The 27,270-nt window shown below is 39.8% G+C and overlaps 1 protein-coding gene across 1 annotated transcript in view; it reads left to right on the top strand.

Annotated features, from left to right (window-relative positions):
- The window catches only part of NUDT3 (nudix hydrolase 3), an 89,704-nt gene that overhangs the window by 61,386 nt on the left and 1,048 nt on the right, over nucleotides 1–27,270 (top strand). The window contains exons 2-4 of the mRNA XM_049890395.1: nucleotides 978–1,088; nucleotides 25,273–25,317; nucleotides 26,139–26,223. Of these exons, the coding sequence (XP_049746352.1) occupies nucleotides 978–1,088; nucleotides 25,273–25,317; nucleotides 26,139–26,223 (241 nt within the window). The remainder of the gene's footprint in view (nucleotides 1–977; nucleotides 1,089–25,272; nucleotides 25,318–26,138; nucleotides 26,224–27,270) is intronic.

Below are 27,270 nucleotides of genomic sequence, written 5' to 3'. Positions count from 1 at the left end.
AGATAGGGAGATAGGGACTCAGAAGACATCATCAGAAGGTAATGGTTTAAGAATCCTCTAGTTTGGAAATAATGCCAACTCAAGTCTACCTCCAAGCTAGGAGTCTAACTTTGTAAGTAAGGAAAAGGAGCTATAGAAATTCGAAATTTTATTTAAGCCATAACCAGAATACCAGTTAAGTTTGAATTAGTAAACTAAATTCTGTGTAAGTGTTTTATATGTATACTTGTTTGATTTTCCTTTCATTTCTTAGTAAAATTTCTTAGTAAAAAAAACTCCAGGTTTTTTTGTGTGTGTGTTTGTGCTTTAGGTGAAAGTTTGCAGCTCAAGTTAATTTCTCAAAAAAATTTTTGTACACATACTGTTTTTTAAAATTCCAGTTTTATCTCAATTGAAAATATGAGGAAAAGGAATTTTTCGACTTCTTGATGTAGACGAGATATTTAGGCTCTCAGTGCACACTTAGAGCTTAGGGTGTGCATTTTACTGGCCTATGGCCATCTGATGGAGCAGGAACTGGGACACACAGGAGTGAGAACCGTGAAGGGAAAACGTTGGGACCATGATGCAAACCAGGGCCAAGGACCACTTTCCTCTGGCCAGCCCTTCACAGTACCTACAGTGGTTATCTCTTTCTCTCTCTCTTTTTAAAGCACTTTTGTCACCTTGTCAGCTCCTGTATTCAAAGGGTGTTAGAGAAAGGAACAAGGGAGGAGAGAGCTAGGACAGGTGACAGAGTCTGAGGGGAGGGTAGAGGTAATGGCTACTGGTTCAGGTATTCTACTTTTACTAGGCAGATTGTCTTGTTTGTCTACTTTTTCAAACAGAAATTAAAGTTACCCTATAAGAAGTGACTTGGAAAGGTATAAACAAAGAATGAGTCTTAGTTCCTTTCATTTTTTGGTGTTTCAGCTCTGAATTTATATGAATGTGTCTTTTTGAGTTTTTAACACCCTACATAACTTCTGTGACTTCAGGTGCTACTTGTGAGCAGTAGTCGCCATCCAGACCGATGGATTGTTCCCGGAGGAGGCATGGAGCCCGAGGAGGAGCCAAGTGTGGCAGCAGTCCGTGAAGTCTGTGAGGAGGTATGCATGGAGAAGAGAGGGCACAGCTGTGCCTTGTAGTGGTGAACCTGTCCTGGCCATGCAGTTCTTTAATTTATCACCACTCACTGAATAAACATGCTCATGACCACAGAATGATGGCATTCAAGTGTTACCATGTGCCTCCTTGATTAAAGGGGCAATTGGGTTATGACATGGTAATGTTTATCAGGCACGCTATGGAGAAGCAGCTTGTAGTAACTATATCTAATTATACCAGACATTCCTTTGTGACCTCTCATGAATCTGTTCCAACATTGTCTCTGTTAACCTGTGGCAGAAGATAGAATCAAATAGTTCTTTAGACCTAAGAAATAAGAGGAACAGGCAGTACTGGTATAAATGTCTCATTCTCACTAGCCTTTGCATGAGGAGGAGGAAGCCCTTTTTCTCCTGGCCTTTTGAGCCCTGGGCCAGGAATGGTGGCTGCAGCAACAATTCTCTTAGCCAGAAGCTGTTACTGGTGCACCTCAAGAGATGCTAGTATCTTCTTTTTTATTTAGTCAGGTGATGTTCAACATACATGTATTGAGTTCCTCGGCCATGCCTGATATGTGTAGCTACACACTCCAGAATGAAGAGTCAGAAGAAATAAAATCTTGGACCCTTAATTCCCTTACTTCAGGAGTTTATAATCCAGTTGGGGAAACTGAAAAATAGCTTGCAATTCAAAACCAGGAGGAAGGAACTAATGTTTCTCAAGGAGCTCTTGTGCCATCATGCCCTGCTCTGCTTATGTTATCTCATTTAGGACTTATAACTTGGTAGTGTCAGTTTTTATCACCTCTGTTTACTTGCCCTGGCCACACAGCCGGTGCTTTATTTCTTTGTTCCAGAAAGGAATTTAAGACTGATTCTAAGGACATTTGAAATAACACTTAGACCAAGTCTAAATTTGGGTCCAGCCATTGCTGAAGTCCCTCCTAGGCTAATCTTACCCACAGGATTGCTTTCTTTGCTCTGGACTCCTACAAGACTTAAATCGCCTATGTCTCTCTCATTTTTCCATGTATCTGGTATCCATAGAATTAGATCATGTCTCCTACTTAATGTCCTCCCTTTCTGTGTCTAGTACTCAGCGAGGTGAGAAGAAAGTGAGTAATACGTGCTTCTGTGATAGATGGATTGATGGTTGGACCAACAAAAGTACTGAAAAAGTACCCAAATTGGAAATTACCAGAGTATAGGAAGTTATAAACATTGACAGAGAAGATGTGAGAAGGTGTTCTATATATAAGAAACTGTGTTTACAGTGGGTGGTGAGAAGACTAACCTGGGTAGAACCAAATGAAATCAAGAATGGGGTATAATGAAAAGCACATTGACGTGGTTTCTGATTGTGATTCTTTGAGTTAATGGCTGTATGACCTATGAGAAAATAATAAACTCTCTGGACTTTGGCCCCTTGTTTGAATACCTTCCCATCTTCTCCACCGCTGGGGGTGGGAGAGGGGTGTTTGAGGTTCAAATGAGAACAAACATACATGTCTTCTGTAAATTATATATCACTCTGTCAATTAGGATCTATGCAACTGAAAACAGTAACATGCCCCTTGTTGTTTAACAGGTTTATTATATCATGTAATAAGAAGTCCCAGGTTGAATAACTCAGCAATGTTATGAACCCTGGTTTTTCTCATCTTTCTATTCTGCCATTCTTGGTACATTGGCTTTTGTTCTCAAGCTTGTCACCTTGTGGTCATAGATGACTGCCATAGCTCAAGCCTCACTTACTCCTTTTGAGGGCAGGAAGCGCAGTTTCTCCTGATAGGTCTTTTTTTTGGAGGGGGTGGAAGGGGGAGAAAACCTTCCCCCTGAAGTACCCCCAGCAGGATATTGTGTCTGGTGTCACAGAGGTGTTTCACATGCCCATGCTTCACCCATTCCTGTCAAGGGGAATGGCGGTTCCATGTTTAAATTAACAGAGCCTTCATCCTTTGGAGTTTGGAAAGGAACACTTTCCTTTAGCACCTCAGAGGTTGAATATGTGTAAAAAAGCAGGGCTTTGGCAGCAAAAAAGAAGGAAGTTAATGATTTTGAGGTAGGCAACCAACATGTCCTCCACAATTGCTAAACAAATTGAAGGTATTATTCCTGAATGAGTAATAGTTGTAGTTGTTATACCTTTAGTAACCAGTAGAAAAACGTAGTACTTGGCCTCAAGTAGCAGAGGCGATGGCAGCGAAAAAAGAATATCCTCAGAGGCTGTACACTGTTGGGCAGGGTAACTCATGACATCTAAGCATCGATTAAGCATCTAAGCCATTTAAACTTGAACTAACTTAAAACAATTTAAGAAACAATAGAAAGATAAAATTTTTAGTGTAGTTTCAGAGAAATTTACTTAGAATATGGCAATATGTGTTTATTCTGTAGTGTAAAAGAATTACATTATATGTAATTTTAGAATGGAAAATAATTATTATTCAGGCTTTACCATGTTTGTCGTGTCACAGATAGAAGGTAGATGTAGAGAGATGAATGTAAGTCCATTAGAGCAGAGGCTCTCAAATTTGTGCATGTATCAGAATCACGTGGCAGATTATAAGAACCCAGATTGCTGGGCTCTACTCCCAGAGTTTCTCATTCTGGCCGGGGATAAGGCCCAAGAATATGAATTTTTAAGAAGTTCCTAGGTGATACTGATGTTGCTTCTCCAGGCATCATGCTTTGACAACCACAGGCTTAAGCCATTGGCAGCACTCCCATTCCCCTGGTTAGTCAGATCCAAGGGAAAGAGCTGAGAACCTTCTAAAATGGTTTCCTCAGGTAAAACAAGAGATGCTTGAGAAAAAAGTTTCTTGTGTTCATGGACAGTATGGAGTCTACATGTGGTATATGGAGCTGTGGCAGTCTTGTTGACTCTCAGGGGAGGGAGCGTTCGTTAGTTTGAAAGACAAACCTACACATTGAGGGTGGAAAGAAGGTAGTTCTTTAAGGTGGTTAACCCACAGAACCAACCCTAGAGCTAGCTGCCTTTCCTGGGAGCTTTTCCCTGAGTGAAATAATGTGTTTTAACTGTTTAAGCCAGTGGTTCCCAAGCTTTGCTGATCATTAGAGTCACCCAAGGATCTTGAAAAAAATCCCAATGCCCAGACCATACTTCAGACCAATTAAATCATAATATCTAGGAATGAGACTCAGACATTATTATTTCTTTTAAAGCTTCCCAGGTTTTCCAGTGTGCAACCAAGTTTAGAATTAGTGGTTTAAGCGAGGGCTTCAAACTAGTTCCTTCCGGTTCGAACCCCTGCTGAAAATTTGCCTTTCTAACAAGTTACCAGGCAATGATATTGATGCTGGTTAGGGACCAGTTCTGAGAACCACTGGTAGAGCAGTGGTTCTCAAAATGCATTATACGTAAGAATCACCTGGGAATCTTGTTAAAATGTAGATTCTGATTCAGTAGAGAGCCCTGGTGGCAAAGTGGTTAAGAGCTATGAATGCTAACCAAAAGGTCGGCAGTTCAAATTTACCAGCCATTCCTTGGAAACCCTATGGGGCAGTTCTGCTCTGTCCTGTAAGGTCACTGTGAGTTGATGGCCTTGATTCAGGATATCTGGGGTGGAAATGAAAATTCTTAGCAGGGGCACTAACTAGACCGAACCTGTTCAAAGCCCTGGCTTAAGCCAAGGGTAGGCAGACTTTTTCCATGAGTTTTTAAGGCTTTTTTGGCTACACAGCCTCTGTCACAACTACCTAACTGTGCCATTGTAGCGTAAAAACAGTATATAATTGAATGGGCATGGCTGTGTTCCAATAAAACTTTATTTACAAAAACAGTGGTGAGCTGATCCCTGGTTTAAGCCCTTGCTACTCAGGGGTGGGGTACTCAGAGTGTGATTGGTGAACCAGCAACATCAGCATCATCAGGAGTTTGTATATAAACTTAATAAGATTTTCAACGTAAAATCACAAGCCAGAAATAAGTTATTCAGTTATACTTTTTAAGTTGACATTAAAATAGACCAATTTCTTTTAAACATTACAAAATCACAAATATGCCTGGTTTCCATCTTAACACAAAAATATTTTTACTTTGACTCTTAAACATTTCTATAATTAATTATAAATATTTTCAGGATTGAAAGATTCTTACACTAAAAAAAATGACCCTTCCAGTTAAATGAGACCATGACTCTGAGGGTGACTCGATAGGACACACTGACCCAGTTCACTGTTGTTCCCTCAAGGGTGGAGTCCACACAGGTTAGAATGGATGTTGAGTGAGCCAGTCTGAGTATTTAAATGTCAAACCCAGCTAACTTTTAACTTTGTGCTTCAACTTGAAGGTTATTTCCTTCATGAAGTCTATCTGATTCCTCCTAGTAGGTTTGTTTTCTATTAGAGTCTGTACTTCTCGCATCATAGTATGTATATGCTTTATTGATGTTGTTTAATTTTCTTTCTGTCACCAACCTACTTACCTTCTGGCGAAACTTTACAGTTCCTGACTTTGTTTAATCGAGTACCGTTCTTTCCTGCTCCATGTTAAATACCCAGCATATAGCAAGTGCTTAATACAATAAATGCTGTAGACTGAGACTGGAGGGACCCCAGAAGACATGGCCCCCAGAATCTGTTAGCCCAGAACTGAAACCATTCCTGAAGCCAGCTCTTCAAAGATTAGCCTGGGCTATAAGACATAAAGTGATAGATAACTCGTGAAGACAGTGCCTCTTAGGTACATGAGACTAAATGGGCAGCTCCTGTCCAGAGGCAAGATGAGAAGGCAGAAAGGGACAGGAGCTGGTTGAATAGGCAGGGGAAATCTGGGGTGGAAAGGCGGAGTGTGCTGTCACATTATAGGGAGAGCAACTAGGATCACATAACAACGTGTGTATAAATTTTTGTATGAGAAACTAGAACTGTAAACTTTCACTTTAAGCACAATAAAATAAATAAAACAAATGTTTTAATTATTGACCTGGCCACTTAGGGCACCTACGTAAGTGCAGTTGAGGTAGGCCTTTTCAGGTTGTCAGGAGCAGGCATGTTCTCCAGGCCCCTCAGTTAAGTGAGGAAAACATGACACTGTCACAGCAGCTGCCCAGCCAATCTGCATACACCTGGGAACTTAGGCCCCAGTGCGCAGGCAGGCTTCATTCACGGTAGATAGAAAAACCGGTAGATAGAAAGACCGTGGGAATGCAGTGTGGCTCGGAGGGAGTGTGATGTAGCTGCGGGGAGGGGTGCCTGGTGGCTGGAGGGAATGCAGGCTAGCTCAGGGGTGTCCTTGCAGCTCAGGGGAGAATGCAGAGTAGCTCAGGGAGCCTGGTGACTACACCAGTGATTCAGCCCCTCTCTTCCACTGTGGAGAACCTGTCTTTCTGCTCTCTTAGCCTCCTGGCTACTGCTTTTGACTTTTTGTTTTGTGTTTTTCCTCCCTTGTGTACCACTCACCTGTCTGGTGATTATGTGTCTCACATTCAGCTCTCCCAAGAGAGAGGGTCTCATTGGTTTTGCCTAGTTACAATCTAATGTGTTTATTTTGTTATTAGAAAAATCTTCTGTGTAAACATGAATGAGATTATTTAGTTTATTATGTCGTTGTGAGACCTGGATACCAGTAAACTCAACCTGTTCTGAAGGTTTCTGTAACCCAGCTTAAAAATTTCTGCGTATTGGCCGAATTTCAGAAACAGATAAATGTGTAACGCTAAAAACATTATCAACCATATTTAAAGGGCTAAAAATAATTCCCTTTTGTAGATTGGTCTCCATTTCTTAGCTGCTTATAGTCAAAATCATATTCTAGTGACCCCTCAAAGGGCCAGGAGGACTAAGCTTTCTCCAGGGCCTGCCAGTGGGCCTCGGTGACAGTCCATCTCTAGCCCAGGATAGCAAGGCTTGTGCCAGCCTTGTTATAGTTTCTCTGTAATAAAAAAGAAAGGCACCTCTTTGTGTGGTTTTCAGAGCTGTTCTTTCTTGGTAATTCAGTGGAAAAGGTAAAAATGTTGGCTGACAGGGAAGAAAGAGACAAGCTGGGTCTGAAACCACTCTGTCTTCTGTTCATCTATTAATGTTTCTGGTGTTTTTTTTTTTTTAACCCATTCTCATCTCAACCACACCAAGAGTATTATAAAGATCATAGAACCTATGAAAGCAGAAGGAGAAAATTATGTGCATACCTTCACCTGCATCCTCTTCATGGAAGACAAGGATGGTTACCTTATGCCTTTAGGGAGGTGTAATCCATGATGATAATTGAGAATGTGTGGCTAAAGGCCAGTTTCTTTCTTCCACTGTTTCATGTCTGGGCAAGGCCCACACCCATGGAACCATATTCAGCATATAAACTATAAAGAATTTGTAGGCAACCTGGTAATTAGCCTGTGATACAGACCTAGCTTTAAAAATGTCTAGTGTATTCTCTGTGACTTATATCCTAATATCACAGGCCTAAGCTGCTTCTCTTGCTCTTCACCTGTCGCTTTGCCACATAAATTTGCCTTCTTGGAGACAGCTTTACTTTAGGTTAATAATGTCTTCTTCGGCTTCCCTATACCTTGTTTCCCTCCCTCAAGTTTTTACTGTACATAAAAATTTTGTAGCCAACGATGTTTGACTTAATTCAGCTTTATGAAAGAAAGTTTATGAAATCCCTGGATGCTTAACTCTAGTACCAAGAATCATGGTTGCCCTCCTAATGGCACCTAAGAAGTTCAGAGTTGCTTCTCAATTATCTGTAAAACCAAAATCCAAACCCATTTCCATCAAGTCAATTCTTATTCATAGCGACCCTAATAGGACAGAGTGGAACTGCCCCATAGGATTTCCGAGGCTGTAATCTTTATGGAAGCAGACTGCCACGTCATACTCCCACAGAGCAGTTGGTGGGTTTGAACTGCCAACCTTTCGGTCAGTCTGTCAAGAATTTATCATAACCCTTCTTGATCCCATTTGTGTTTTGAGAAGAAAAAAAAAAAAATTTTTTTTTTCTGAACATGGGAAATACCATAGTAAACTTTATTTTAAAATCTATGTCTTAACCCAAATCCTGTACCATGTATTCCCTTTCCCTGTAAAAAACGGTTGTGTTCTTTATTACCTGTGTCAACCGGGAAGCTCCTTGTGGTATCTCAGAACTATCCTAACAGGAAAGCATATTTCATGTCTCATGTTATATATGCATAGAGCATTTTAAAAGTCTGTGAATACTTGGGAATAATTTAAGATATTCTTTTGCACTTTTTTTTTTTCCTTTTAAGCTCTTAAATGTTTGACTCTATTTGGAGTGGAAAAGAAGTGAAAGCTTAGTGTAACTGTGTTGTCTTTTTCCTCTTGACTTTCCAGTCTGAGCAGTTGTGACTGGAAACTGGAGAGGTGGGGCATCACAATAGTTATTAGGGAAAGAACATGATTATTACTTTTTTTTTTAATCCAGAACTTTAATCACAAAATAGATATCATCCAGTAGAAAAACTTTAAAATGTGAATAATAAGAATACTTTTCTGTCATTTTGGCACAATAAGTAAAAAAAAGGTTAGGGAATTATGGGGGAAGTAATAATACTGACCAGGGGTCCCATTTCATAACCCTGTAGAGAAGGGGATGGTTATGGCAAGTAGACATGGCTACAACAGGCTAGTCAGGAGGCAAACCCTGCTCAGGCCCCATAGTTGTCAAATGGCAGTTAAGACCTAGTGTTGTCAGATCTCTGATGTTTCAAGAGAAGTTTGAAAACTGAATTTTCAGGTGAGATCTATACTTTCATTGTAGGTAACTAATTATAATTTTTTTCTTTTAAAATGTTATTCAAAATAATGTACACATATAGATTAAAAATAATAACAATAATAATATTACTAAAAGGCAAATAATGAAAAACAAACTGTTCTTCATTAGGTGACTGTCAGATCCACTGAGAGGTTTGAGATTTTTACTTTATTTTGAATTACAAACTGATAAACTCCAACTTCTTGGGGAAAAAAAATTTTTTTTTTGGCTTTTTCAATATCCTAAATATGGAAGTATTTCACTGCTTAATGAAAATGTTAAGATGAGAAAATGTATCCACGTTTGTATAAATTGTTATAACTCAACCCCATTTGTTTAAAAGTTGGCTTTATTTGGCATTACCTGGACTTCAGTTATTTAATTTTAAAGGATTTAAAATTGCACGAATATAAATTATCATTAATGACATGTATGGCTATATGCACCTATAGATTTATCTTAAAACTAGGTACGAAGATAAGTATAGAATTTTTCTCTATGTATTGAAGTTTTTCGAAATGAAAAGTTGGATAGAAAATGGAAGTATTTACTGTGTGCCAACCCTCTTCAAAACACTGAGCCAGAAACTATGAAGTACAATGAAACGATGGATGCCACCTTCTACAAGATAAATTGCATTTTTGTAGGTATTACCGTGGTCTTCGAAGGAGCCCTGGTGGCACAGTGGTTAAGCGCTCAGCTGCTAACAGAAAGGTTGGCAGTTTGAACCCACCAGCTGCTCTACAGGAGAAAGATGTGGCAATCTGCTGCCATAAGGATTTACAGCCTTAGAAAACCTATGGGGCACTTCTGCTGTGAGTCAGAATCAACTTGATAGCGACGGGTTTTACCACGCTCTTTGTTTTTACTTGGTAGGAAGACAGTTTTAGTTCTTCTGGTCACAGCACTATAATATATAAGAATCATGTCTTTTAGTACGTTCATGTTATGATCTCTTCTGATAATTTATTTTTTAAAGAATTTAATGGGAAGTATGACTCAGTGATAAAATTTCAGGAATGTCTCTGTTCACATAAGATAGACATAATTTTTTTGTGTGAGGAAGCATGTTTATTCTGCTGTCCTAAGAATACATATACTCAGAAGTATAGCAAAATAATTTAAAAGCTTATCCATGGAGAAAACAATTTTGAATATATAATTATAAAATATACAGAGAAAACATACCACGTTGTCAGAAGACATGGGTGTGAGGCTGTCTTATGTTTGAGGACAGAATGAATCCTGCAGATCTCTGGCGTTACCTTTCACGCCCTTAAGTAAATCCGTATTGAGTCTCCTGTTTCTGGCAGCTGACATCTTAGAAAGGGCCTTTCCTCTCAATTGCAAAGGAAGCCTTGGCATAGACACTGCCTCCACTGAAGGGCCTGACTGAGGCTCCTCGTGATAATCCCTGTTCTCAGCTTTTGCTCTGCACTCAGGTGGCCGGGAGCGTAATCCAAACCCTGGCCCCAGAGCGAGGCCTCTCTTTTCATCTTACGAAATGGTAAATGGCTACTCCAGAGTTGAACTTCCATAGTTGCTTCTCTGGTCATCCTTAATATGACAGAGTTCTTAGTGACTGTCATTTCGATTTTTGTATAAGTAGTAAATACTATCTGCTTTATTGAAAGTGGTACTCATAATGTTACATATTGTGTCAGTGACTAGTTTAAATATATAATTGCTTTTACCTAGGAAACGTCACCAGAGTGGTTTGTAAATATTTTAATCTTAAAAATAGAAACAGAATATAATCTGATAGGGCTCTTATTCTGAGTGTTCTAAGTGTTCCTTCTAAGCACTTAGTGATGCTCTTAGTGTGGTCAGGTTTGATCACTGATTAAGCTGGTGAGCACTAGAGCTTACCCATTTTTCTGATTACACAAGCAATGTTTCTAGTAGAACGAAAGGACAGAAAACATAAAATGTAATGCATATTTCCCTGTATATTTTTTACACAATGTGGACATTTTGACAAAGAGGCAAGTAAAAAGAATAAAATTTAAAATTTTCATACTTACCAGTAGTAACATATTTCCTTCTGTGTGAGTTTTTACCTGTCAGCCTTCCTTCTTGACTATGAGCTTCTCACGGGTATTCTCAAATATCAAACAGGGAAGTGAACTGGGAGGTTCATAAAAAATGTAAATTAATATGTGGGCAGCTCCTGTCTGGAGAGGAGATGAGAGGGCAGAGGGGGTCAGAAGCTGGCCGAATGGACACAAAAATAGAGAGTGGAGGGGAGGAGTGTGCTGTCTCATTAGAGGGAAAGCAACTAGGAGTATCTAGCAAGGCATGTATAAATTTTTGTATGAGAGACTGACTTGATTTGTAAACTTTCACTTAAAACCCAATTAAAAAATTTTTAAAAAAAAATTTTTTAAATACATGTGTATGTAAATACCTGTATGGCCATGGGAGGGGGGATTGAAAAAATATATAAATTAAAAAGAGGAGGCATTTTTTTTGCTGTCATTTTCTATCCCTTCTGCCTCTCTCTAGCTACAGGCTTGGAGACCTTGGCCAAATTTTATAACTCTGTGTCTCTTAGTTTATATCTGAGCCCAATGTTTTCACAAGGGCAGAGGTCTTTGTCTTGTTCACTGCTGTGTCCCTAACACCTAAAAAATTACTGGCACATAGTGAGTGCTTTGTAAATAGGGGCAGAGGGAAGGAGGAAAAGAGGAAGGAAGAAAGATTTTCAAATTGGGTTAAGAAAGTGAAAGATTAGACAGAGACCTCTTCTTCCTGGTGCTCAGCGTATTGACCAGCAGTCTAGCTCATTGGTTATAAAAATTTTGGAAAGTTAGAAGAGATCACAGAAAACATGAAGTCTGTACAACAGATTGTTTCAGATGTTATAACTATATCAACAAAGCCTTGCCTGCAGGGACATGGAAATATCTTTTAAAGAATTATGGTTATGATACATGTTAAATATAAGTACATTTTGCTGAGGAAATTACTAGATTCAATGTAATTTAATAATAAACATTTCATATCTGTTTTTATAAAAATAAGGAACTCAAATCTTAGACATCTTGTTGAGGTCTATAAATATATTTTCTATGAACCACAAATTCTGTAAGAATTTTTAAATTTTGTGGTTTTACAAAAAAAGACCAGATTTACTGGCCTGACAGAGACAGCAGAAACCCCGAGAGTATGGCCTGGCCTCCGGATACCCTTTTAGTTCAGTAATGAAGTCACTCCTGAGGTTCACCCTTCGTCCAAAGTTAGACAGGCCCATAAAACAAAACAAGACTAAAGGGACACACCAACCCAGGAGCAAGGACTAGAAGGCAGAAGGGAACAGGAAAGCTGATAATAGGGAACCCAAGGTTGAGAAGGGAGAGTGTTGACATGTTGTGGGATTGTTAACCAATTTCATAAAACAGTATATGTATTGTTTAGTGAGAAACTAGCTTGTTCTGTAAACCTGCATCTAAAGTTCAACTAAAACAAAAATTGTGGGTTTTAATATTAAAAAAATCAGTAGTTATAAAAATAAAATTTCTTTTCCATTCATGTTTTATGATTGAAAGACATTTTTATAAACTAAAATTTTAGTTTCTTCAAACAGTATTTCATAGACTGGGCACAAAGACCCCTTGGGGAACTGAGAATTTATAATCTGAATATTCTAAGAGATGTTTTCATTGTTTTACCTTTAAAATAGTTTTATATGTTACTGTGGTTGGAAATAAAAAAAAAAAAAATGCTGATCCTGGAGGAACGAAACTCCATCCCACTGGTTTCTCCTAATGATTTATATAGTAAGTGCCTTTTATTGGTGATGAAATCCCATGGTATTGAGGATGGCAAGTTAATAGTTTCAAAAAACAGATGTAATGTGTTTATACCATAAATAGTAGGTTCAAACATTTACATTTGTGGGAAACGAAATACCTTTTTCTTCCATCTACACACCATTCTGGCTTCATTAGACCACATCCATACTAAGCAGTCTTGTCTTTCAGATGGGATAGCAGTTGTTAGAAGCCTCCTTGAATACCGCTAAAATGTTTATTTCATTTGGCTCCGTTTTTCTTCCTTTTTACTGCCTTTTGGGATTGAGGAGTAACTTTGGAACATCAGTGGGCAGTCAGGGATGCCATCTGAACAACCCGTTTGTCAGTCAAGGGACTTGGTAGGACTCCATGTCAGGCCCTAGAACAGTTACAGTTTTGGTTTCAAAGTAAGCCATAACAACATTCAAAAGAACCAAGCTTTGAAAGTGGGTTTTTAGAATAGAGAGTGAGGCAGTTAAAGAAGTGAAATGATCATTTTCAACCAAGATGGCCAGAGTTCCTCCATGACATGCTTTAACTGAGACTTATGAGAGCCGAAAGAAAGAAGATCAACTATTTATGACTGTATCACTAACAAAGTTCTGGGTACAAAACTAATTGAGAACATCAGTGTGAGAATATCTCAGACTTGAGAAGCCTGAGGGAGTGTGCCTGTCTATATAGGGACTATGATGTTAAGTGAGGTTTATTTTTATAGGATCAGAATCATACTGTTGAAAAAGGACATCAAGAGATTATCTGGGTTAAATCTATACTTCTGGTCAAGCAGAATTAAATTCTGTACTATTTAAGCCTTTTTTTTTCCTTTTGAATACATATATATAAAAGATACTAGTTTTTGTAGATTATCTAAATGAGTAATTTTGCTTTTGGAAAAAAAGTATTGCCATTAATGCCATCCAACGAGAGGCCACTACACACCTATTAGAATAGCTAGAATAAAAAATGGATGATACTATACCTGTAAAAAGTTGAATTGGCATAAGTTGTGTGATATATTTACAACAATGACCAAAAAAAGAGTATCCACTGAGGCTGGTTATATACAACCAAAAAACCTCATGGGATTTGGTTCCTTGGTTTGGAAGTTTAAGGTCATGATTTCATGGGACATCCTGGTTAATTGGCCTAATAATGTGCTTACCTTCTAGTTCATTTCACAGTGCCTGGGGTCTTAAAAGCTTGCAAACAGCCATCCAAGGCAAGAAAATTAGTCTTTATTTGCCTAGAGCAACAAAGGAAGGAGAGTCAGGAGTAGGAGGCAGATATAGAATGTGTGACTAATTGCCTCCATGAACAACTGCCTCCTTTGCCATGAGACCAGAAGAACTGGATAGTCCCTCAGCTACCATTACTGAACATTTTGATCAAAGATTCTATAGAAGAATCCTGATCAAAAGGGGGAAAATGCAGAACAGAATTGAAAATTCTCATGGACTCCAGACTTTCCGGAGCCGTGGAGGCTGGATGAACTCCTAAAACTATTGCCCTGAGATAATCTTTAAAACTTAAACCAGAAGTATCCCCTGAAGTCTTCTTAAAAACCAAATAATAATCTAGCTTAACTAGTAAGAAATGTCTGTCTTGAGCACTATGCTCTTTTAAGAACTATCTGTATGGGACCAAAGTGACAGTAGCAACTCAAAAGATTAGATAGGAACCTTAGGGGGCAGGAAGTTTATGTTAATGGGAGAGGAACAACTCAGAAGAGGGTGAGAATGGTTGCACAACTTGAAGAAGGTAATCAGTGTCACCGAATTGTACATGTAGAAACAGTTGAATTGGTGTGTATACTCCGAACAACAACAACAAAATACATTTTGTGTGTGTGTGCGTGCTTTTGTAAATACCAAACAGCATTCAAGGAGCCCTGGTAGTACAGTGGTTAAGCATTCAGCAGCTAACTGAAAGGTCAGTGGTTTGAACCCACCAGGCACTCCACAGGAGAAAGATGTTGCAGTCTGCTCCCTTGAAGATTACAGCCTTGGAAACTCTATGTGGTGGTTCTAGTCTGTCCTTAGGGTTGCTGTGAGTCAAAATCAACTCAATGGCAAAGGGGCTTTGTTTTGCTTGTTTTTGTTTTTTATTTTATTTTAATTGTGCTTTAGGTGAAAATTTACAACTTAGGTTAATTTCTCGTATAAAAATTTGTACATATATTGTTCTGTGACATTAGTTGCTATCCCCACAATGTGACAGCACACTCACGCTTTCCACCCTGGGTTCCCTGTGTCCATTCAACCAGTTCCTGTCCCTGCCTGCCTTCTCATCCTGGCTCCGGGCAGGAGTTGCCCATTTGGGCTCATGTATCTGATTGAACTAAGAAGCACACTCCTCACATGTATTATTTTTTTATTTTATAGTCTTGTCTAATCTTTGTCTGAAGAGTAGGCTTCAGGAATGGTTTTAGTTCTGGGTTAACAGGCATTCAGGGGCCATAGTTTCAGGGGCTCTTCCAGTCTCTGTCAAACCATTAAGTCTGTTCTTTTTACACAGATTTGAGTCCTGCTTTGCACTTGTCTTCCAAACCATCCAGGACTCTCTCTTGTGTTCCTGTCAGGGCGCTGGTTGGTGGTAGCTGGGTACCATCTACTTCTTCTGGTCTCATTAGCCCTCTTGGGCTAATGTGTTCCTTGTGTCTTTGGTGTTCTTCATTCTCCTTTGCCCCAAGTGGGTTGGGACCAATTGAGGCATCTTAGATGGCTGCTTGCAAGCTTTTAAGACCCCAGATGCCACTCACCAAAGTGGGATGGAGAACATTTTCTTAATAAACCTTGTTATGCCAATTGACCTAGATGTTCCTCGAAACTATGACCCCCAGGCCCCAGCCCCAGGCTCTGTGCCCCTCAGAGTGTTTGGATGTGTTCAGGAAACTTCTTAGCTTTTGCTTTGGTTCAGTTGTGCTGACTTCCCCTGCAAAATGCAAAAAAAAAAAAAAAGGATGATGCCATCGAGCAGCAGATTGAGAGGGAGGTGTAGTGTTAGTTCTTGCTGCTTTGGAATGAACTGTTTGTTTCTACTGGGTAAATTGAATATATACAACATTAAATGTTTCAGGAAGAACAAGATCACCTTTATGGTGACATTTGGCAAAACTGAAATGTTCTTTTATCATTTCAAACAAATTATCAGCCCTGCCTTTAAAATAAAAGCTAGATTATTGTTAAGAAAGAAAATTTGAGAAGCCTATCAGGTAAAAACCACCAGAATTAAGATTACTGGACCAGCTTTTCTGAAATGTTTGTTTCTCCCCTTCCACTCCCCTCCCTTTTTTTAAAGCTGATCCTTCATACTGACTGTTCAGGTTTTCAGGTAGTCTGGAAGACAGAAGATTTATGTAATATTCTTTTTAGTAATTGCAAATACAAAAAAAATTTTAAGATTCTATTTAAATAGCTTGCCCTCCAGAGGTGTCTTAATTTCTTCTCCCAGCAGCAGAGATGAGAAATAAGGCTGGTAGGTAGGTACACAGGCTTTGGGATCAGACACACCTCAGTTCAAGTCCTTGTGCTGCTGCTTAACTGCATGGTATTGGCAAATGATTTATCATCTCTAGGCATCACTTTTCTTATCTGGAACATAGAAGTCATGACAACACCTGCTTCATAGGTAGATATGTAAGAAATCAAATACCAGCTATTATCATTAGGAGAAAAGATTAGTAATTTACCCTGAATCACACGGGTGAGGATGAACTGAACCCTCAGGATTGTCCCCAAATCAGTAAGGGTAATGGACTATATGAGCAATTTAGGTTGGAGAGCTTCCTTTAAACATGTAGTTAGGAAAGAAACTTTATTTATATATATATATTTGACATAAGTTTAATTTTTTGGCATTGTTTTATGCTCACATAGTGACCCTGTGTGACAAAGTAGAATTGCCCCATAGGGTTTCCTAGGCTGTAACCTTTATGGGAGCAGATCACCAGGTCTGTCTCCTTCAGAGCCACTGGTGGGTTCCAACTGTCAAACTTTCTGTTAGCAGCTGATTGCTTAACCATTGCACCAGCAGGGCTCCCTAAAGGTACACTGCAGTTAGCTCACTTTTATTATAAATAACTACTCCTAAGTTATTTTTCAGCCATTAAAAAAAAAAAAAAAACTCGGGCTAAAAGCAAAGATATCTTTTACTCGATTTGGCTGTCTTCATTATCACACTTAATTGAATGCCACCCATTGATGAGTCATTAATTCAGTGGCTCAGACTAGAGATTAGAATCTGCCCTCTTAAAGAATATAGCACTATGTTTGAGCTGGTTTGTGTTGGAACCCTGAATAGAGGCTGAATTACTGGGAGAGGAGCCAGTCGCCTTCTGCTAAATGAATTGAGTCCAGAAGACTCTTCCAAACAGTTGTATTTGCTTTCCCATCCAACTCCACATTCCAGGAAAGGACTTTTACTCATTAGGAAGTATATCCACAGCTTTATTTTCCGTTGACTCCAACACAATTCACAGTGGCTTCAGCATTACTAAATGTAACCCTTGCCTCTGGAGATTCTACAGTCACTAAGCTATCAGCAGCAGCCAGTGGCTCTGGACAGGTCTAGCTTACCTGGCTGAGGTGCCACCTAACAGCTTCTTTTTAATTCAGTGAATTTACAAATGCAAAATGCCTAGCACCACACTGTACTGTACTGTGCTGTACTGCACGGGAAGTAAATTCAAGAACCCTGATTCTAATTCATCTTGAAAGGTCCCTGAGTCGCTCAAATAAAAAGCCGAGTTTCCAAGTTAAATCTCGATAAAAAGAACTTGGTTACACTTAAATTTGCTAATTAATAGATACACATACAAAAACAGAAACAAGAAGAATAAATAACAAATTCAGATGAGTAGTTGCCTCTGTCAGGGGGTGGAAAAGTATACAAGGGGCTTCAGTTGTAGCACTAATGTTTTAGTTATTAAAAAAAAAAAAAATCAAACACAAAATGGCATGTTAGTATTTGACAAAGCTGGGTAGTGGTGGCATGAATGTTTATTATTTTCTTTACTTCACTGATGATTGAAATATTTCATTTAAAAAAACAACCCTGTGATGGGGTTACACTGGTTTCCCATCTGCTTCCATGTGTCTTTACTGTGATTCCTTCCTTCTGTAATTGCAAAGCTTGCCAAGTGCCAGAAAGTTACATGTATCAAAGGCCATATGTTTTTTGCTCATGGGTTTCCTCATAGGAAGCACTTGCATTAGAGTTGCTCCTCTGAGTTCCTTTTGGAAGGAACTTTGGGCTTATTTCTTTAATATAGGAAGCTTTTATCTTACAGTTCCCTTGAGTGTCCAGAATTTTGTTGTGGGACACTCAAGTCTTTGTCAGAGAGCCACCTTTTAAATCCGAGGGCAGGAGGAGTAGCAGGGGACTTTCAGCTACCAGTAACAATATACCTGACTAAAGGCAGCTTCAACAACATCAGTTATTTTTCTCACATGAGAAGTCTAGACGTTGGCAGGTACCGAGTTGCTTCAGTAGCTCAGCAGCGTCAGGGCTTTGGGTCCGCTTCTCATTGATTTTCTTGGCCTTCTTCTCATGGTCACAAGATGACTGTAGCAGCTCCAAGTTTCAGGTCCCCACTTGACAAGCAAGAGAGAATAGGGTTTCTTCTTGTACAGCTCTCTTTATCATGGTAGGAAATCTTTCCCAAAAGCCCCTGAGACATATCCTCTCATGGGCCATTGTCCAGAACTGGGTCATGTGCCTCATACTGACTGAGGGGAGTGGAATTCCCAAGCCTGGCTTAGGCAGACTTTCTCCAAGAATGTCATGGCCCTCACCTAAACAGAATCAGGGTGCTGGTAGCAAGGAGGAAGGGGGAATGACCATGGTGTCTACCAAAATGTCCATCTTAGAGTAAAAAATTGGTTTTAGAAGGTGGCAGTCCACTTCATGCCCATCCAAATTAAACAGCAAAGCCAAGTTTTTTGTAGTAAAAGATCATTTTAGGGGCAGGCTCAAAGGCCCCACCCACAAAAGTGCCTCTCTCTGAGGCCTACGTACACACACAACGGGAGACTACTGGAAGGGAAGATGGACCACTGAGGCCTCCCGAGTTGGTCCAGCCCTTTCCAAGATAAATGATCCAGTTCCAGTAAAACACCCCCAAAGAAAAGACATATGTGGGTTTTTTTAAAGTAGGCAGTTGCTCACATTATTTCTGTTGACTAGACCTGAAGCACTACAATTAATATTTTAACACTCTGAGTTTCAAGGAAGCTTTCACCTCCATTTGGCTGAACAATGAAAGAAACTCCATTTTCTTTGGAGTTCTCACTGCTAACCAAGATGGGCTTTTAAATTAAGACTCCTTCTCTGGATTTGAGGCTTTTGACTTACAAATTGAAATTGTAAATGCTTTCATATGATTTGGGGAAAAGCAGGTCCATACACACTGGCCCATACTTATATATACCCTGAATCAAATCTTAACCCCAAATGTCTGAGCCAAATATCTGTCAGATGTGACCCTGACACCTACCCAGACCTGCATGCAGCAATCATGTGAGAGATAAAAATAACTGACTCTCAGATTGCTTGGGCAGCACTTGGGAGAGAGCTAGGAGCTGAAAGTTAGACTCAGGGTTAGGGAGAATATGTGAAAAAGTAAGGTGGTTAAAGTGAACCCTGTGTTGGAGGACCTTGGCCTAATAGGAGTTGTTGTGTTTATCAGCACCATGACTTTAAACAACTGAAATCATTTTTCGTACTAGAAGAGAGTCTCTTTCTGATAAAACTACTAATCCCAATTTTAAAAGCTAGTAAATGTAGGAATATGTCTTTGTTTTTTACGGTGGACTCACTAGTAGGATTACTTTAAATAAAATTCTGCCAAGTAGATCCCCTGAGTATTAGTATAAAACCTGAAAGAAAGACTAAGGGACAAATAAAATTATTAGCCTCTACAAATCGAAGATTAATGGCAGCATTATTTGATTTACACTAAGCTGCTCAATAATGAATCTATTTCATAAATAAAGGTGCTTTTATGTTTTTCCCAACTGCCTCTGCCACAGAGTAAATCCAGAAGTGACTATTATTAAACAAAAATTTTAAATAAATCATATTGCGTTGTCATAATATTAAGTTGATTTATGCCCTTAAAATTTGGAGATTGTTTCCTTTTCTAAACTTTGGCTTCTTTAAGGAAGAAATTTAGTTGAATAGTAGCTGCTAGAGAGAAGATACTCCCTCTCCGCTTTGCAGAAGAGAAAGGTGAATAATAGCCTCTATAAATCTTTCATCACCACCCCCCATGCCCTGTAAGCTGCACCCATGGCTCTGCTCCCAGGCCCTGTGAGCAGAGGCCCGTGGTGGGAACACATGTGACATGTCCCAGGAGATGATGTGAGCATGCTTGGGCTGCCCAGATCCGGGTGCAGAGTTGGCCTTCCAGCCCAGGCTGGCCTGTCAGCTTGTCCCACTTGTTCAGGCAGCTTCATTGGTTAATTCATAAAGTACAATCTAGCTAGTCTTAGCTTGCGGTGGAGGGCAGTTATTTCTAAAAATGTAGAGAAGTGATTTAAATAAGAAAAGGTAGACATTTCCATTTAAGTAGACTGAAAGCCACGTGGAAAAAAGAATGGATATAAAATAGTGGAGAAAGCAGGCATGTTGGCAGGAGAAAGGAAGATAATTCTTTGCCAGATAATTAGCAAAAACTAATTTTGAAATAAAGTTCACCTAGCAGTCTAGGATTTTTTAATCTGCTTCTGTTGTTTCTATTGGAAACTCTGGTGGTGTAATGGTTAAGAGCTATGGCTGCTAACCAAAAGGTTGGCGGTTTGAATTCACCTGGTGCTCCTTGGAAACCCCGTGGGCAGTTCTGCTCTGTCCTGTAGGGTCGGAATCGACTGGATGGCAGTGGGTTTGGGTTTTTTTAATTATTATTGTTTCTATTATTCAGTATCTCTTAAGAACTTTTAGAGTGTACTCATTTAAATTTTTTGTTCATTCTATAAAAACTTAGTACCTACTATGTTTAGAAAATATCTTTGCTTTAATTTATTACACAAATAATATCACAGTAGTAATAGAAAACAAGCTGTGGTATTACCCAGGCACTTCTGGTCAAGATGGCATAGTGGGTTTGTTTTTCCCTCATCTCTTCTGTCCAAATGCCCAGGAAAGACAGATAAAATACAAAAAGCAAAAGCCAGAAAGACAGAACGAGGCTCAAAAACGAGGTGAATACCTCCATGGATCTGAAACAGAACAAAACTGCAGAATGGGAAGGGGAAACTACAGCCTGTATGGCCTCAGGTCCAGAGGCAGAATTGATGGCTGGCAGTTGGACCCCTTGGAGTGAGGGGGAGTCCAAGTGTCCCTCTTGAGATAGCAAGGGAGGGGGAACATGAAAGGATCCCAGGAGCTTTTAGAAAGATGTGGGTCTAGGCATGAGAGGACAGAGATAACAGTACACAATGAAGGATGGTGCAGAGCCACCCTCTAAATCTGTGGCTCTCTCTGCATTAACACATTAGAGCAGGAACCCCAAACTAATATTTTAAGACCTGGCTCTGGAAGGCTTGGGGAAAGCAGCCTCAGAGGTAAACCCTTCACTAATCGGGTCATGAATTCGCTTTAGATGAAATTAATTTCATAGACTGACCCAACAAAGAACCTAAAATAAACATGTTCAGGATGCCCAAAAGTAAATAGAAACATAATTTCTATTTAAAAAGAGCAAGAAATTATGGAAGCAAAAGTGGGCATATGGAAACAATTGGATATGAAAAGAGCAAGTAGAAATGAAAAATATAGTAATCACATCAAAAATAGGTTAGATGTAGGGTAACTCTACCCTGGATACAGTTGAAAATAACAGTAGTAAATTGGAATAGACTCAAAAATTCACCTAGAATGCTTCAAAGAGAGACACAGATCTAAAAAACGTGGAAGGGCAGATGGGACATATAAAGAAGTCCTAACCACTAACACCATAAAATTCTTAGAACAAAACATAGGGGTAATGCTTTGGGATCTAGTTTTTGATGATGGTTCTTAGATATGACACGAAAAACATAAGCAACAAAAGACAAAATAGGTAAATTGGACTTTGACAAAATTCAGAGCTTTTGCACATCAAAAGACTTTATCTACAAAGTGAAGAGACAACCTACAGAATGGGAGAAAATATTTAGGAGCCACGTATCATGTAACAGTTTAAGATCCAGAATATATAAAGAGCTCCTACAATTTAACAACAAAAAGACAAACAACCCTATCAAAATGGGCAAAAGACTCGAAGAGACATTTCACTAAAGACATACAGATGGCCAACAAGCACGTGAATAGAAGCTCAACATCATTAGTCATTTTTGTTGTTGCATGTTCCATGCACAATGGAATGAAGCTTTGCCTGGTCCTAAACCATCCCCATAATCAGTTGCAGATTGGATCAATAGGGTTTTCATTGGCAGATTTTTGGAAGCAGGTCACCAGGCTTTTCTTCCTAGTATGTCTTAGCCTGGAAGCTCTGCTGAAACCTGTTCAGCATCATAGCAGCACAGAAGCTTCCACTGACAGATGGGTGGTGGCTCTGTTTGATGTGCATTGACTCAGAATTGAACCTAGGTCTCCCACATGGGAGGTGAGAATTCCACTACTGAACCCCCAGTGCCTCACCGTTAGTCGTTAGGGAAATGTGAATAAATGTAATTAATGTCACTGAATTTCACATGTAAAAAATGTTGAAATGGCAAATCCTTTATTACATGTATATTTGCCACAATAGAAAAAGAAAGCACAATGAGATACCATTTCACCCCCGACTAGGATGGCTGTGGAAACGCTGGTGGCATAGTGGTTAAGTGCTGTGGCTGCTAACCAACAAACAGGTCAGCAGTTCGAATCCACCAGCCGCTCCTTGGAAGCTCTGTGGGACAGTTCTCCTCTGTCCTATAGGGTCGCTGTGAGTCGGAATCGACTTGACGGCCATAGGGTTGGTTTTTTGGTTTAGGATGGCTATATGATCAGAAAAACAGAAAATGTGTTAGCAAGGATGTGGAGAAATTTGAACCCTTAACCATTGCTAGTGGAAATGCAAAATGGTACAACTGCTGTGGGAAACAGTTTGGCAGTTCCTCAAAAAGTTAAAACAGAATTACCATTAAAAATAAATATATATTCACACAGTGGAATACTGTGCATCGATAAAGAACAGTGATGAATCTGTGAAACATTTTATAATATGAAGGAATCTGGAAGGCATTATGCTGAGTGAAATTAGTCAGTTGCAAAAGGACAAATTTTGTATAAGACCACTATTACAAGAACCCGAGAAATAGTTTAAACAGAGAAGAAAACATTCTTTGATGGTTACGAGAGTGGGAAGGGAGGGAGGGTGAGAGAGGAGTATCCACTAATTAGTAGATAAGAACTACTTTCGGTGAAGGGAAAGAGCACACAATACAGGGAGGTCAGCACAACTGGACTGAACCAAAAGCAAAGAAGTTTTCTGAATAAACTGAATGCTTCAGAGGCCAGTGTAGCAGGGGCAGGGGTTTGGGGACCATGGTTTCAGGGGACATCTAAGTCAATTGGCATAATAAAATCTATTAACAAAACATTCTGCATCCCACTTTGGAGAGTGGTATCTGGGGTCTTAAATGCTAGCAAGCGGCCATCTAAGATGCATCAGTTTGTCACAACCCACCTGGATCAAGTAGAATGAAGAACACCAAGGACAGAAGGTAATTATGAGCCCAAGAGACAGAAAGGGGCACATAAACCAGAGACTACATCAGCCTGAGACCAGAAGAACTACATGGTACCTGGCTACAACCAATGACTGCCTTGACAGGGAACTCAACAGAGGACCCCTGAGGGACCAGGAGAGCAGTGGGATGCAGACCCCAAATTCTCCTAAAAAGACCAGACTTAACGGTCTGACTGAGACTAGAAGGACCCTGGTGGTCATGGCCCCCAGACCTTCTGTTGGCCCAGGACAGGAACCATTCCCAAAGCCAACTCTTCAGACAGGGATTGGACTGGACAATGGGTTGGAGAGGGATGCTGGTGAGGAGTGAGCTTCTTGGATCAGGTGGACACTTGAGACTATGTTGGCATTTCCTGCCAGGAGGGGAGATGAGAGGGAAGAGGGGGTTAGAAGCTGGTGAAATGGACACGAAAAGACAGAGTGGAGGGAGGGAGTGGGCTGTCTCATTAGGGGGAGAGCAATTGGGAGTATGTAGCAAGGTGTATATAAGTTTTTGTGTGAGAGACTCACTTGATTTGTAAACTTTCATTTAAAGCACAGTAAAAAATTTAAATAAATAAAACAAACCCTAACCATGAGTCGATTCTGATTCTTAGTGACCCTATAGGATGGAGTAGAACTGCCCCAAAGGGTTTCCAAGGCTGTAATCTTTACAGAAGCAGATTGCCACACCTTTCTCCCAAGGATCGGCTGGTTCAAACCGTCAACCTTTTGGTTAGCAGCTGAGCACTTAACCGCTGCACCTCCGTGGCTCATTAGAATTACCATATGACACTGCAGTTCTACTCCAAAGTATATATCCAAGAGATTTGAAAACAGGGACTCAAACAGATACTTGTATGCCAGTGTTCATTGTGCAGCACTAGTCATAACAGCCAAAAGATGGGAACAACTGAAATGTCCATCAGTGGATGAATGGATAAACAAAATGTGGTCTCTACATATATTGGAATATTATTCAGCCATAAAGAAAAATGTTCTGATAGGTGCTACAACCTTGAAAACATTATGCTAAGTGAAATAAAAGTCAGTCACAAAAGGACAAGAATTGTCTGATCCCACTTATATGAAATATCTAGAATTTGACAAATGTATAAAGACCAAAGTTTATTAGTAGTTACCAGGGACAAGGAGGGAGGGGGCAAAGGGGAGTCACTGCTTCGGTGACACTGGGTTTCTGTTAGGGGGAATGAAAAAAATTGGAAAGATAATGGTGATGGTTGCACAACATTAGGATTGTAATTAACGTCACTGAATTGTAAGAAATGTTGAAATGGCAAATGTTTTGTTACATATATTTTTACCACAAAGAAAAGGCCTAACCACTTCCTGAAGTTGCCCCCCATCTCTCTGCCAGTCACAGTGTTCTCTGCATTTCTGTCATAGTAGCTGTCACTGTCAAAACGACCTTGATTATGTTTGTGGACTTCACTTTACCGAGCTACTGCAGGGTGCCGAGCTCTATTCTGGACCTAATGTGTATATCCAAAACCCAGTCTGACCAGGGTTCTTCTCTCATGGGTCTTGAATTCCAGGCTATTCACTGCTGTACCTCTGGCACCTATACTGGTATCTGGCATAACTTGGGCATTTAATACATACGTGTTGAATGAATGAATAATTAATACCTGAATATGTCTTTGGTATAGCTTCACAGCCTTGATGATCTCGCTCTCTTTGGCGAGCTTTGCACTAAGGAGATGAGAGGAATTCTTCCTCTCCGGAGTATGCCTTGCTGTTTTTACCAGTCTGGGACACACAGGGAAACACTGATATAACCGCCACAGACCTCTGGAGTCCTCCCAAGCTGTAGCCACTTGTTTTCATTTCTATTTTATAAACTGTTCGGGAAGATTCAGAATGAGAGCAGCAGTATAAACAAAGTCAACATGTTCATTTTTCTTTTTTACTTTTCAGGCTGGAGTAAAAGGGACATTGGGAAGATTAGTCGGAATTTTTGAGGTAAGTTTTAAAATCTTTGATACAAGTGGCATCGTATAAGTAACCATATATATCTTAATCTAGGTCAGATGCCATCTCTGTTTCATTGAGTTTTCAAAACAAAGAATAGTACGCTTTCCTTTTGAATCCCGTAGTCTCCTCCAAACAACTAGAATTGCTTGTAAGTATTGTTTCCCCATCCCAACCTTTGTCTCTCTTCTCCCAAGGTAGCAGAAGGGGTAGGTAAGTGTAGAGAACACAGAGAAAAATGGAAGGTAAATTGTTACAGCAAAGGAGGGAGCAACAGGGAAGTAGGCTGTGGTACAAACTTGGAGGAAGGTAGAAGGAAGTGAGAAAGCAGAGAGAATAAAGATGATCTGAGTTTGAAGAAAAGGGGGAGAGGTGTGCGAGATACCCAGCTTCCTTGGGTTGATGGGCCCACCAAAGCATGAGACCTCAGTGGTGCCATTGCCATCCACAGTCTCTTCATTTTCTGGTGTTCCCTCTAGTTGAATTTACCTGGTGCCTTTTTCTTGCGAGTCAGGAGCTTCCTTCTCACGGCATTATTCCTGTTAAGTTGCACTTAGGGGAGTGTTAAGGAGAAAAAGAGTATAACACCGTGGCTTTAGAGGCCCAGCCAAAGAGCACACCCTCAAATTCAAGTTGGCATGTTTTAATTAGGCTGTCTACCACAATTCCATATATGACTATAGGATGATAAAAAGTAGAGAGAAATCTTTGTTACCTGTGCTCTCTGAACATATGCATAAGAGTAAGTTTCATTTAAGTAATTTTGGCTCTCAAGGACAAACTTTCTCTGTCCTTCTCTCTCTGCCTTTTAGAACCAGGAAAGAAAGCACAGAACATATGTCTATGTGCTTATTGTCACAGAAGTGCTGGAAGACTGGGAAGACTCAGTCAACATCGGTAAGTCATCACCAGACAGCCTCCAAAGAGCTCCCCACAACTAGCACTTGCCACACCACAGGCGGTTACCCAGAAGCAGAAACTAGAGCCTAGTAAAGAAATAATAAAGGGATATGCTTAATAAAATAACCATGTACATCTTTGAACTTGAGATAAACAGTATTTTGAAATATTTAAACGGAAGCAGAAGTTAGGTACATGGGGGTTTCATTATACTATTTTGTCTACCTTTGTCAACAAATGTTCTATTAAAAAGCCTTTTCAAAAAAGAAAAGCGAAACTAATTCTCTCCCCGCTTATCTGTCCTAGGACCAAAATTAAAAAAAAAAAAAAAAATCCTCTAAGAGCCAACAAATTGAAACATGGCCCATAAAAATAAGAAATGTTTCTAAAATCGAGTTAGATCCTCCCCAGAAAGGTTATATACCTTAATATCCCCAGCCAGCAAATATTGGATCAAAGGCCTCCACAATGCCAGGTCCACTGTTAGCCATGGGGACTGGAGGTAAGACCACGGCCATGGTCTTCTTGTTCCTTGTGGTGCTCATTCATACCGTTGGAGAAAACTCTGTTGGTTTGGTGGGGTGAGCCCCTCCCTCCAGAGTCATTTAGTAGAAACAGAGCAGTGGGAAATAGTTTGCAGTTTCATTCCTGCTCACCTTCATTTACAGCCGGCTTTCTCCTAAGGAGCTATTTTTATTGATCACTTAGATCACTCTTGTGTATGTATCTTTTGAACCAAAAATTCAGTTGGTTTAATGGTTGGCTCATGGTTTAATCTTTTACTTCTGAAAAAAAGTATATTCTAGAAAAGTGTAATATTTAATTTCTGTTGTAAATTGGCAAGTGGATAAAATTCTCTTGCCAAAATCCCTTTATTGTTAGCAAGTGCATTGCCACCCATGCCCACTTCATCTCTTGATCTGGACAGTTCACAGCCCTTCAGCTCTTAATGGTTTCATGTCATAATTAAAATTCATTGGGGGGGGGGGGTTACTGAAAACAGACTTGTTGACAGCCTGAAAAGAGATGACAATAACGGTGATA

Source organism: Elephas maximus, chromosome 1 (assembly GCF_024166365.1).
Source record: "Elephas maximus indicus isolate mEleMax1 chromosome 1, mEleMax1 primary haplotype, whole genome shotgun sequence".
NCBI classification, from domain to species: Eukaryota; Metazoa; Chordata; class Mammalia; order Proboscidea; family Elephantidae; genus Elephas; species Elephas maximus.
The sequence above is the reverse complement of the archived record's forward strand: the minus strand, read 5'-3'. Positions and strand labels throughout refer to the sequence as shown.